Below are 12,624 nucleotides of genomic sequence, written 5' to 3' on the forward strand. Positions count from 1 at the left end.
GGTTGGCTCTGTGCCTGCCCTTCCCCTGCCCTTTCCCTGCCTCCAGCCCTGGGCCAGCAGCTCCCTGGTGTTTTTATACCCTAAAGAGACATCCTTTATGTTTCCTGCCCTTGCAAACACCAGCAGAGCCTATTTATTGCCCAGCTTGGCAGGAGGCAAGTGGTAGGGGGGGATGGGGGGATGCTGAGCCCAGCTGCCTCAGGGCTCTGTGGCCAAGAAGAGCATCCTTGAGGGGGGTCCCACTCCAACCCTGACCATGCTTTTGAGGCTGGGGGTACACTGTGCTGCTCTGGGAAGCCAGGAGAAGCCCAAAGCTCCATTGCCAGCAGCTCTCCTGCTGCACCAACCCCACCATGAGGGACTCCCCCCTCTCTCCACGTGCAGCCACTGGTGTTTAGACTGGAGGAGAAAAACCAAACCAGCCACCCCAGAGGTGATCTGGGCTTGTGGTGGCCTTGGGAGCTTGATAAGGAACCTGAAGGCACGATGGGGAAGTGAGGCTGGAGGCCAGCAGCAGGATAAACAGGGCAAAGGGGAAGCCTCTGCTGGGGGAAACTGGCTGGAGCTGCTCTGGGGGATGAAGGCTGCTGGGTTTGGGGTGTTTGAGCCCTTTATGGGGGTGTGAGGGAGGTTGGGGGGGGGTTGCTGGGTACCCCCTGCCCTCCTCTGCTGGCTGGGAGAGCAGGGGGGGAAGGTTGGCAGGGAGGGCTGGGGTGGGGGGAAAGCAGCACTTGCTCCTCTCTCCCACAGCATCTCTGCCAAAGAGGAGGAGCCCAACCCTGAGAGAGCAGCTGAGAGCCCCCCAGCCCCACAAAGCCCCCCAGCAAAGCCACTGGAGCTGCCCTCCAAGGGCAACCTGCCCTTTGTGCCTGAGTTTGGTGAGTAGTGGGGGGGGTGTGTGTGTGATGGGGATCCCTGAGGCTTCCCCTACCCCAAATCTGCCCTTGGGGGGTGGCTGGATGGGGCTGGTGGCACCTCACCAGCATCTGATCCGTGGGAGGGGCTGAGGGAATGGGGGTGCTGAGCCTGGAGAAGAGGAGCCTGAGGGGACACAGCAGCACTCTCTGACACTCCCTCACAGCAGCCTGTGCCTGGGGAGGTTGGTCTCTGCTCCTGAGCTCCAAGTGACAGGACAAGAGGGAAGGGGCTGGAGTTGCCCCAGGGGAGGTTGAGGTTGGAGGGTCAGTCTCTGCTCCTGAGCTCCAAAACAAGAGGGAAGGGGCTGGAGTTGGAGCAAGAGGGCTGAAGGAGCAAGAGCCTGGAGACAGAGGCTGCAGGGTGAGGCTGGGGAAGGGGCTGGAGCACAAGGGGCTGAGGGAATGGGGGTGTTGAGGCTGGAGAAGAGGAGCCTGAGGGGACACAGCAGCACTCTCTGACACTCCCTCACAGCAGCCTGTGGCTCAAGGTCTCTTCTCCCCAGTAACAAGTGACAGGATGAGCAGAACCAGCCTGGAGCTGCCCCAGGGGATGGGCACATCCCCAGCACAGGGGGCTCAGGGTGGGATGCAGGGGGTGAGGGATGGGCACATCCCCAGCACAGGGGGCTCAGGGGTGGGATGCAGGGGGTGAGGGATGGGCACATCCCCAGCACAACTGACACAACAAGAGAAAACAGCTTCAAGTCACCCCAGGGGAGGTTGAGGCTGGAGCTGAGGCAGAACTGTTTCCCTGAGAGGGGTGTCAGCCCCTGTGCCAGGCTGCCCAGGGAGCTGGGGCAGTGCCCAGCCCTGGAGGGATCCCAAAGCCCTGGGGTGAGGTGCTGAGGGCTGTGGCTCAGTGCTGGCTGTGGCAGGGGGAGCTCAGGGCTGGGCTCCAGCAGCTCCAGGGGCTTCTCCAGCCCAACTGATCTCTGATTCCTCCTCCATCATCTGGCCCTTTGCCCTGCCCAGGTTCCCCCCTTCCTCCTCCATCCCCCTCCTGGCTTCCTGGGCTGGGGATTTGGGAGCATCCCCACTCTGGGGGAGAGCAAAGGGTGTGACAGAGACCACAGCAAACCACAGAGGGGAAAATAACCCCCTGCAGGGTGTGAAATGCCTGTCCCTGAGCATGACCCAGCCCTGGAGGGTGCTGCTGTAGCAACAAGATGCAGCTGCTGCTGCTGCTGGGACCCCTGAGCCCAAGATGCTGAGCTGGGGACCCGAGTTAAGGGTGAGGCTGTGGTGTGAGGGCATCCCCCTGCTCAGGGGCTGCTGCCCTGGCACAGCAACAACAGCTTTATCTGCCCCTGGCTTTAATAGCTCAGATGCAGCCTGAATGGCTGTGTGGAGAGGAAGAGGAAGGGCAAAGCTCTGCAGGGAGCTGGGTGCCAGGAGCCATCCTGCTTGAGCTGGAGGCTGAGAGAGGCCATGGACAGAGAGGTTGTGCTGCTGTCTGGGGGGTGTGGGGAGCAAAGTTCCACCACTGAGCCCTCAGCACCTCACCCCAGGGCTTTGGGATCCCTCCAGGGCTGGGCACTGCCCCAGCTCCCTGGGCAGCCTGGCACAGGGGCTGACACCCCTCTCAGGGACACAGTTCTGCCTCAGCTCCAGCCTCAACCTCCCCTGGGGTGACTTGAGGCTGCTTCTTCTTGTTGTGTCACTTGTGCTGGGGCAGTGCCCATCCCTCACCCCCTGCATCCCACCCCTGAGCCCCCTGTGCTGGGGATGTGCCCATCCCTCACCCCCTGCATCCCACCCCTGAGCCCCCTGTGCTGGGGATGTGCCCATCCCTCACCCCCTGCATCCCACCCCTGAGCCCCCTGTGCTGGGGATGTGCCCATCCCTCACCCCCTGCATCCCACCCCTGAGCCCCCTGTGCTGGGGATGTGCCCATCCCTCACCCCCTGCATCCCACCCCTGAGCCCCCTGTGCTGGGGATGTGCCCATCCCTCACCCCCTGCATCCCACCCCTGCCCTGAGCCAACCAGAGGCCACCAGCTGCAGGCAGTGGGCACAATGCTGCTGAGGGGCTCATCAGATGAAGGAGCTGTGTGTGTGATTGGGCTCTGACTGGGGGCTGTGGGGGTGCCACAGGGGCTGCCTGCACTCAAGTGACCACACACAGCCCTGTGGCACCCACCTGAGCCATCAGAGACACTCACAGAGGCCTTTGGGTTGGGGAAGCCCCTGGAGCTGCTGGAGCCCAGCCCTCCCCTCCTGGCAGGGAGCTGCAGAGGCTGCTCCTGGCTCCCCTCAGCCCTGCACCCTGCTGCCACCCCAGAGCTGGATCTGCCCTTTGCTTCTTGCCCCCCTGGGCACGCTGCTGCCTCCTGCTCAGCCCCTGGCACCAACCCCCCCAGGCCCTTTCCCTGCAGCAGTTCCCAGCCCCTCTGCCCCAGCCTGGAGCTGCCTGGGGCATGATTTTGGGGCTGTTCCCTCCCAAGTCCCTCCCAGCAGCACCAAGAGGGTTCAGGCCAGGGCTGGCATTTGCTGCCAGTGGGACTTTGCCCCTCTCCACTCTCCAGGACAAGCTCCCTTCCTTCCTTGTCACACTCTCAGCAGCTGTTTGCCAAAGGCCAGGGGGAATCCCAATGTGTGGCACCTTCCCTGCTGGGCTCCAGCCCTGGCACAGCCTCATGGTGCTGGGGACAGCCAAGGGGGTGCCAGGGGGGTGCCAAGGGGGTGCCAGGGGGGTGCCAGCACCCTCCAACATCTCCCCAGCCTGTTGCATGTGCTTTTACAGATGACTCTGACTACGAGGACTCTGCCTGGGAGGGGGAATTAGCCAGAGCCAGGGCAGAGATGGCCACTGAGGTGAGTCCCAGCATGGGGCTGGGTGTTGGATGGGCAGCAGGGAGGTTGGGGAGGGATTGGGGGGTGACCTCAAGCTCCTTTGGAGATGCCAGTTGGAGGAGCATCACCCCTGAGGGCCTGGAGCCACCCCCCAGCTCAGCCTCATGCTGGGAAAGGGATGTGATGTGGGTGCCTCCAAGCCCAAACCTGACACTGCCTGGGGCCTGGGTGAGCCAAGGACCAGCAGATAAACAGCTCTGACAGCTTGCTCTTCTGCCCAGACCTGCTTGGCCACCTTGCACTTGGCAGCCTGGGGCTGTGGCCACCCACCCACCCCCCCCAGCAGCCCCAAGGCAAGGAGGGGGAAATGCAGGAGGCTCAGGTTGGAACACAGCAAGTGCCCCAGGCACAGAGGGGTTGGGAACAAGCTGCTCCTCCCTCCTGTTCCTCTCCTGTGCCCCTTGCACAGGGCTGCAGGGCATGGGCACCCCCAGGCACCCTGAGCACTCCCAGAGCTGGGAACTGGGGCTGGTTGTACTCAGCATCTTCATCATTGACCTGGGTGAGGGCACAGAGGGAGCTTCAGCAAGTTCCCTGCTGGCACCACACTGGGAGGAGTGGATGATGCCCCAGAGGCTGAGCTGCCAGTGAGGGAGCTGTGGGCAGGCTGAGAGTTGGGCACAGAGGAAGGTGCTGAGGTTCCCCAAGGGCAAGGGCAGAGTCCTGCAGCTGGGGAGGAACCAGCCCCTGCAGCAGCACAGGCTGGGGGTGAGCTGCTGGAGAGCAGCTCTGGGACAGGGAGCTGGCACTGCTGGGGGGCAGCAACTGCCCATGAGCAGCAGCGTGGGCTGGTGGGCAAGAAGCCAATGGCAGCCTGGGGGCATGAAGAGAGTGTGGGCAGCAGGGCCAGGGAGGTTGTGCTGCCCCTGTGCTCTGCCCCAGCTGCAGTGGGGAGGCCACATCTGCAGTGCTGTGGCCAGGGCTGGGCTGCCCAGCTGCAGAGAGACAGGGAAGTGCTGCAGAGAGGCCAGTGCAGGGCTGCCAAGGTGCTGAGGGGCTGCAACATGTGTGTGAGGAGGAAAGGCTGCAGCCCTGGGGCTGCTCAGCCTGGGGAACAGAAGCCTGAGCTCAGGGGCACCTCAGCAACACTCACAAGCACCTAAAGGCTCCTGCAAGGTGCTGAAAGGCTCAGGAGCAAGTGCTTTGGTGCTGAGGGGAGGGAGCCCTGGCCCAGGCTGCCCAGGGAGGGTGTGGAGGCTCCTGCTCAGGAGGTTCCCAACCCCCCCTGGACACGTTCCTGTGCCCCCTGAGCCAGGGGCAGCTGCTGGAGCAGGGGCTGGGGCTGCAGCAGCTCTGCAGGGCTCTGCCAGCCCCAGCACTCATGGTTGTGTGTTCCTTTACATCCTGAGCCCTGTTTGTCTCCATCCCCTGCCCCCAGCCCCCCCAGGGGGATGCAGAGCCTGTGCCAGCCCAGCCACACTCCAGTCTCAGCAGCCTGTGCAGTGAGGACGAGCTGCTGGAGGATCAGGACGATGCTGCCCCAGCCAAGTAGGAGCCCGTGTGCCCCACACCCATGTGCCCTCTGCAGGGCCCCTGTGCCCCTTCCCTGGGCTGGATTTTGGTGCCCCTGTGTCACTTCCCTGGTTGGATTTGGGGCTGTGACCCTTTGGGTGTCCCCATCCTCCTTCCCTGGTTGGATTTGGGGCTGTGACCCCAGGAGTGCCCCTTGGTCCCTTCCCTGAGCTGGATTTGGGGCTGAGACTCTTTGACTGCCTCTTTGTCCCTTCCCTGGGCTGAATTTGGGGCTGAGACTCTTTGGGTGCCCCTTTCCTGGTTGGATTTGTTGCTGTGACCCTTTGGGTCCCCTGTGTCCCTTCCCTGGGCTGGATCAGGGGCTGTGACCCTGGGGGTGCCCCCATCCCCCTCACTTGGGCTTAATTTGGGGCTGTGACCCTTTGGATCTCCCTTTATCCCTACTCTGGGCTGAATTTGGGGGCTGAGACCCTCTGGGTGCCCCTTTCCTGGTTGGATCTGGGGCTGTGACCCTCTGGGTGCCCCTTTGTCCCTTCCCTGGTTGGATTTGGGGCTGTGACCCTGGGGGTGCCCCCATCCCCCTCACTTGGGCTGAATTTGGGGCTGAGACCTTCTGGCTGCCCCTTTCCTGGTCAGATTTGGGGCTGTGACCCCAGGAGTGCCCCTGTGTCCCTTCCCTGGGCTGGATTTAGGGCTGAGACCCTTTGGGTGTCCATGTGTCCCTTCCCTGGGCTGGGTTTGGGTGCTCTGTGTCCCTTCCCTGGGCTGGATCTGGGGCTGTGACCCTCTGGGTGTCCCTTTGTCCCTTCCCTGGGCTGGATTTGGGGCTGTGACCCCAGGAGTGCCCCCATCCCCCTCACTTGGGCTTAATTTGGGGCTGAGACCCTTTGGATGCCCCTGTGTCCCTTCTTTGGGCTGGATTTGGGTGCCCTTTGTCCCTTCCCTGGGCTGGATTTGGGGCTGAGACCCTTTGGGTCTCCCTGTGTCCCTTCTTTGGGCTGGATTTGGGTTCCCCTTGTCCTTGCTCTGGGCTGGATTTGGGGCTGAGACCCTCTGGGTGCCCTTTTCCTGGGCTGGATTTGGGGCTGAGACCCTTTGGATCTCCCTGTGTCCCTTCCCTGGGCTGGATTTAGGTTCCCTTTGTCCCTGCTATGGGCTGGATTTGGGGCTGAAACCCTTTGTTTGCCCCTTTCCTGGTTGGATTTGGGGCTGTGACCCCAGGAGTGCCCCTGTGTCCCTTCCCTGGGCTGGATTTGGGGCTGAAACCCTTTGGGTGTCCCCATCCTCCTTCCCTGAGCTGAATTTGGGGCTGTGACTCTTTGGGTGCCCCTTTCCTGACTGGATTTGGGGCTGAGACCCTTTGGATGCCCCTGTGTCCCATCTCTGGGCTGGATTTGGGGCTGAGACCCTCTGGATGCTCCTTCCTTGGGCTGGATTTGGGGCTGAGACCCTTTGAGTGCCCCTTATCCCAGCTGGATTTGGGGCTGTGACCCTTTGGGTCTCCCTATGTCCCTTCCCTGGGCTGAATTTGGGGCTGAGACTCTTTGGGTCCCCTTTGTCCCTTCCCTGGGCTGGATTTGGGGCTGAGACCCTCTGGATGCCCCTTTCCTGACTGGATCTGGGGCTGAGACCCTTTGGATGCCCCTGTGTCCCATCTCTGGGCTGGATTTGGGGCTGAGACCCTCTGGATGCTCCTTCCTTGGGCTGGATTTGGGGCTGAGACCCTTTGGGTCTCCCTATGTCCCTTCCCTGGGCTGGATTTGGGGCTGAGACCCTCTGGATGCCCCTTTCCCCTTCCCTGAGCTTACTGATGCCCCAGGAGCTGGGAGGGTCACACCAAGCCCCCAAGAGCAAAGCCACCCCCATCCCCCCCCTTCACCCCTCACTCCCATCCCCAGCAGCCTGGGGGAAGGACACAGGGAGGCTGGAGCAGGGAGGTGGGGGCTGTCCCTCACCCTCCCTCGCCCTGGCACCCAGCAGCTTTTAACCCCCTCCCCCTTGGCTCCTCGTGCCCAGCAGTGCCAGTGGCTGGAGGGACACAGCCATGGAGGGCACAGTGCCCACCCTGCTCTCCCCCACCATCAAAGTGGGCTGGTTGGACAAGAACCCACCCCAGGGGTGAGTGATGTGCTGGGGGATGGGAGATGGGCCAGGGAAGGGGGTGTTTGGGTGGGCAAGGGAGACAGGGTGTTTGGGTGGGCAGAGGAGGGAGTGTTTGGGTGGGCAAGGGGGTGTTTGGGTGGGCAGAGGAGGGTGTGTCTGGGCTGGTAGGGGGTGGTTTGGGTGGGCAGAGGGTGTTTGGGTGAGCAGGGGAGTGTTTGGATGGGCAAAGGAGGGGATGTTTGGGCTGGCAGGGGGGTGTTTGGGTGGGTAGGGGGGTGTCTGGGCTGGCAGGGGGGTGTTTGGGTGGGCAGAGGAGGGGGTGTCTGGGCTGGCAGGGGGATGTCTGGGCTGGCAGGGGGTGTTTGGGTGGGCAAGGGGGTGTTTGGGCTGGCAGAGGGTGTTTGGGTGGGCAGGGGGGTGTTTGGGCTGGCAGGGGGGTGTTTGGGCTGGTGGGGGGCTGGTTTGGGTGGGCAGAGGGGTGTTTGGACTGGCAGGGGAGTGTTTGGGCTGGTAGGGGGGTGTTTGGATGGGCAGGGGGTGTTTGGGCTGGCAGGGGGTGTTTGGGTGGGCAGAGGAGGGGGTGTTTGGACTGGCAGGGGAGTGTTTGGGCTGGTAGGGGGGTGTTTGGATGGGCAGGGGGGTGTTTGGGTGGGCAGAGGAGGGAGTGTCTGGGCTGGTAGGGGGTGTTTGGGTGGGCAGGGGGTGTTTGGGCTGACAGGGAGTGTTTGGGTGGGCAGAGGAGGGGGTGTTTGGGCTGGCAGGGGGTATTTGGGTGGGCAGAGGGGTGTTTGGGTGGGCAAGGGGGTGTTTGGGTGAGCAGGGGAGTGTTTGGGTGGGCAGAGGAGGGAGTGTCTGGGCTGGTAGGGGGTGTTTGGGTGGGCAGGGGGTGTTTGGGCTGGCAGGGGGTGTTTGGATGGGCAGAGGGGTGTTTGGGTGGGCAAGGGAGTGTTTGGATGAGTAGGGGGGTGTTTGGGTGGGCAGAGGAGGGGGTGTTTGGGCTGGCAGGGGGGTGTTTGGGCTGGTAGGGGGGTGTTTGGGCTGGTAGGGGGGTGGTTTGGGTGGGCAGAGGGGTGTTTGGACTGGCAGGGGAGTGTTTGGGCTGGTAGGGGGATGTTTGGGTGGGCAGAGGGGTGTTTGGGTGGGCAGAGGAGGGGGTGTCTGGGCTGGCATGGGGGTGGTTTGGGTGGGTAGGGGATGTTTGGGCTGGCATTTGGGTGTTTGGGTGGGCAGAGGGGGGGGTGTCTGGGCTGGTAGGGGGTGGTTTGGGTGGGCAGGGTGTGTTTGGGCTGGGAAGGGGGTGTTTGGGTGGACAGGGGGTGTTTGGGCTGGCAGGGGGGTGTTTGGGTGGGCAGAGGAGGGGGTGTTTGGGTGGGCAGGGGGTGTCTGGGCTGGCAGGGGGTGTTTGGGTGGGCAGGGGGTGTTTGGGCTGGCAGGGGGGTGTCTGGGCTGGCAGGGGGTGTTTGGGCTGGCAGAGGGTGTTTGGGTGGGCAGGGGGTGTTTGGGCTGGCAGGGGGGTGTTTGGATGGGCAGAGGAGGGGGTGTTTGGGTGAGAAGGGGGGTGTTTGGATGGGCAGAGGAGGGGGTGTTTGGGCTGGCAGGGGGGTGTTTGGGTGGACAGGGGGTGTTTGGGTGAGAAGGGGGGTGTTTGGGTGGGCAGAGGAGGGGGTGTTTGGGCTGGCACCCCCAATGGCATGGCCACCCCAGGTCCTGTGCTGCTGGCCCATGGGAGGAGGGGGCTGTGGGCAGTGCCCCCAGGATGCCAACCCTGGCCTGGGCTTGTGCTGCCAGACTGAAACTGTGGGAGCTGCTGGGGCTTCAGGGCAGGGGAGCACAGGGAGCACCGAGCACAGCAAGCCACTGAGCCCAGTAAGCCCAGTAAGCCCAGTGAGCACAGCAAGCCCAGTAAGCACAGTGAGCACAGCAAGCCCAGTAAGCCCAGTAAGCACAGTAAGCACAGTGAGCACAGGGAGCCCAGTAAGCCCAGTGAGCCCAGTAAGCACAGGGAGCCCAGTAAGCACAGTAAGTACAGTGAGCACGACAAGCCCCCAGTAAGCCCAGTAAAGCCAGTGAGCCCAGTAAGCCCAGTAAGCCCAGTGAGCCCAGTAAGCACAGGGAGCCCAGTAAGCACAGTAAGCACAGTGAGCACAGGGAGCCCAGTAAGCCCAGTGAGCCCAGTAAGCACAGGGAGCCCAGTAAGCACAGTAAGTACAGTGAGCACGACAAGCCCCCAGTAAGCCCAGTAAAGCCAGTGAGCCCAGTAAGCCCAGTAAGCCCAGTAAGCCCAGTAAGCCCAGTGAGCCCAGTAAGCACAGGGAGCCCAGTAAGCACAGTAAGCACAGTGAGCACAGCAAGCCCCCAGTAAGCACAGTGAGCACAGTGAGCCCAGTAAACCCAGCAAGCCCAGTGAGCACAGGGAGCCCAGTGAGCCCAGTAAGCACAGCAAGCCCAGTAAATCTAGTGAGCACAGGGAGCCCAGTAAGGCAAGTGAGCCCAGTAAGCCCAGCAAGCTCAGGGAGTCCAGCAAGCCCAGTGAACCTAGCAAGCCCAGTGAACACAGGGAGCCCAGTAAAGCCAGTGAGCCCAGTAAGCACAGCAAGCCCAGTAAACCCTCTGAGCCCAGTAAGCACAGCAAGCCCAGTAAATCCAGTGAGCCCAGTAAGCACAGCAAGCCCAGTAAACCCTCTGAGCCCAGTAAGCACAGCAAGCCCAGTAAGCCCAGTGAGCCCAGTAAGCCCAGTAAGCACAGCAAGCCCAGTAAGCCCAGTAAATCCAGTGAGCCCAGTAAGCACAGCAAGCCCAGTAAATCCAGTGAGCCCAGTAAGCACAGCAAGCCCAGTAAGCACAGCAAGCACAGCAAGCCTAGTAAATCCAATGAGCCCAGTGAGCCCAGTAAGCCCAGTAAGCCCAGTAAGCCCAATGAGCCCAGTAAGCACAGCAAGCCCAGTGAGCCCAGTAAGCACAGCAAGCCCAGTAAATCCAGTGAGCCCAGTGAGCCCAGTGAGCCCAGTGAGCCCAGTGATCCCTGGCACGTGTGCCCTGCCTCGAAGCCTCACCAGCTCGTGTGTCCTGGGCAAACAGAGCTTTGGGAGGGGTTAGAGGCAAGCCCCTTATCCCAGCTCTGTGGTTGAACTGGGACCAGTTCCCCATGGCCCCTCCCAGTCACACCAGGGCTGGGACAGGGCTGGGATCGATGCTCTTGGCAACTGGGGCGTGAAGGAGCAGAGTCAGCCCGAGCTCAAGGGCACTGCACAGCCCAGAGCTGCTGTGGGGAGGGGACTGGGGGGGAACCCAGCACCCTGCAGCACCCCAAAACCCCCTGTGAGACCCTTGGGGGGGGCACCACATCCCTTCCAAAGGCTCCCTCTGGTCCCATCCCAGGTCCTACATCTACCAGAAGCGCTGGGTGAAGCTGGATGGAGACTACCTGAGCTACTATGAGAGTGAGAAGGTGAGTGGGGAGAGGGAGGGGATGAAGGGCTGGGGGTGAGGGAGGTGGTGGAGGAGCTGCTCCACATCCCTCTGGGCATCCCAGGGGAGATGGCCAAGGGCAGCCTGGCTGGGCTCAGCCCTGGGGTGGCAGCAGGGTGAAGGGATTGGTGATGCCCCTGTGCTCAGTGCTGCTGCAACACACACAGAGGCTGCAGCAGAGCTGGGGAAGGGGCTGGAGCACAAGGGGCTGGGGAGGGGCTGAGGGAATGGGGTGTTGAGCCTGGAGAAGAGGAGGCTGAGGGCAGCCAGCAGCACTCTCTGACACTCCCTCACAGCAGCCTGTGCCTGGGGAGCTTGGTCTCTGCTCCTGAGCTCCAAGTGACAGGACAAGAGGGGAGGGGCTGGAGTTGCCCCAGGGGAGGTTGAGGCTGGAGCTGAGGCAGAACTGTTTCCCTGAGAGGGGTGTCAGCCCCTGTGCCAGGCTGCCCAGGGAGCTGGGGCAGTGCCCAGCCCTGCAGGGATCCCAAAGCCCTGGGTGAGGTGCTGAGGCTGTGGCTCAGTGCTGGCTGTGGCAGGGGGAGCTCAGGGCTGGGCTCCAGCAGCTCCAGAGGCTTCTCCAGCCCAAAGGCCTCTGTGAGTGTCTCTGATGGCTCAGGTGGGTGCCACAGGGCTGTGTGTGGTCACTTGAGTGCAGGCAGCCCCTGTGGCACCCCCACAGCCCCCAGTCAGAGCCCAGTCACACACACAGCTCCTTCATCTCATGAGCCCCTCAGCAGCATTGTGCCCACTGCCTGCAGCTGGTGGCCTCTGGTTGGCTCAGGGCAGGGGTGGGATGCAGGGGGTGAGGGATGGGCACATCCCCAGCACAGGGGGCTCAGGGGTGGGATGCAGGGGGTGAGGGATGGGCACATCCCCAGCACAGGGGGCTCAGGGGTGGGATGCAGGGGGTGAGGGATGGGCACATCCCCAGCACAGGGGGCTCAGGGGTGGGATGCAGGGGGTGAGGGATGGGCACATCCCCAGCACAGGGGGCTCAGGGGTGGGATGCAGGGGGTGAGGGATGGGCACATCCCCAGCACAAGTGATAGATCAAGAAGAAGCAGCCTCAAGTCACCCCAGGGGAGGTTGAGGCTGGAGCTGAGGCAGAACTGTTTCCCTCAGAGGGGTGTCAGCCCTGTGCCAGGCTGCCCAGGGAGCTGGGGCAGTGCCCAGCCCTGGAGGGATCCCAGAGCCCTGGGGTGAGGTGCTGAGGGCTCAGTGGTGGAACTTTGCTCCCCACACCCCCTAGACAGCAGCACAACCTCTCTGTCCATGGCCTCTCTCAGCCTCCAGCTCAAGCAGGACGGCTCCTGGCACCCAGCTCCCTGCAGAGCTTTGCCCTTCCTCTTCCTCTCCACACAGCCATTCAGGCTGCATCTGAGCTATTAAACACAGGAGCAGATAAAGCTGTTGTTGCTGTGCCAGGGCAGCAGCCCCTGAGCAGGGGGATGCCCTCACACCACAGCCTCACCCTTAACTCGGGTCCCCAGCTCAGCATCTTGGGCTCAGGGGTCCCAGCAGCAGCAGCAGCTGCATCTTGTTGCTACAGCAGCACCCTCCAGGGCTGGGTCATGCTCAGGGACAGGCATTTCACACCCTGCAGGGGGTTATTTTCCCCTCTGTGGTTTGCTGTGGTCTCTGTCACACCCTTTGCTCTCCCCCAGAGTGAGGATGCTCCCAAATCCCCAGCCCAGAAAGCCAGGAGGGGGCTGGAGGAGGAAGGGGGGAACCTGGGCAGGGCAAAGGGCCAGATGATGGAGGAGGAATCAGAGATCAGTTGGGCTGGAGAAGCCCCTGAAGCTGCTGGAGC

The 12,624-nt window shown here is 62.8% G+C and overlaps 1 protein-coding gene across 4 annotated transcripts in view; it reads left to right on the forward strand.

Annotated features, from left to right (window-relative positions):
• ARAP1 (ArfGAP with RhoGAP domain, ankyrin repeat and PH domain 1) overlaps positions 1–12,624 on the forward strand; it is an 86,870-nt gene that overhangs the window by 19,058 nt on the left and 55,188 nt on the right. For 3 of the 4 annotated variants that reach the window (XM_061990164.1, XM_061990146.1, XM_061990171.1), the window contains 5 exons: positions 751–878; positions 3,661–3,731; positions 5,149–5,258; positions 7,260–7,361; positions 10,725–10,794. In XM_061990164.1, coding sequence (XP_061846148.1) covers positions 751–878; positions 3,661–3,731; positions 5,149–5,258; positions 7,260–7,361; positions 10,725–10,794 — 481 coding nt within the window. The remainder of the gene's footprint in view (positions 1–750; positions 879–3,660; positions 3,732–5,148; positions 5,259–7,259; positions 7,362–10,724; positions 10,795–12,624) is intronic. The other variant, XM_061990157.1, reaches the window with a different exon arrangement.

This window comes from Colius striatus, chromosome 1 (genome assembly GCF_028858725.1).
Source record: "Colius striatus isolate bColStr4 chromosome 1, bColStr4.1.hap1, whole genome shotgun sequence".
Classification (NCBI taxonomy): domain Eukaryota; kingdom Metazoa; phylum Chordata; class Aves; order Coliiformes; family Coliidae; genus Colius; species Colius striatus.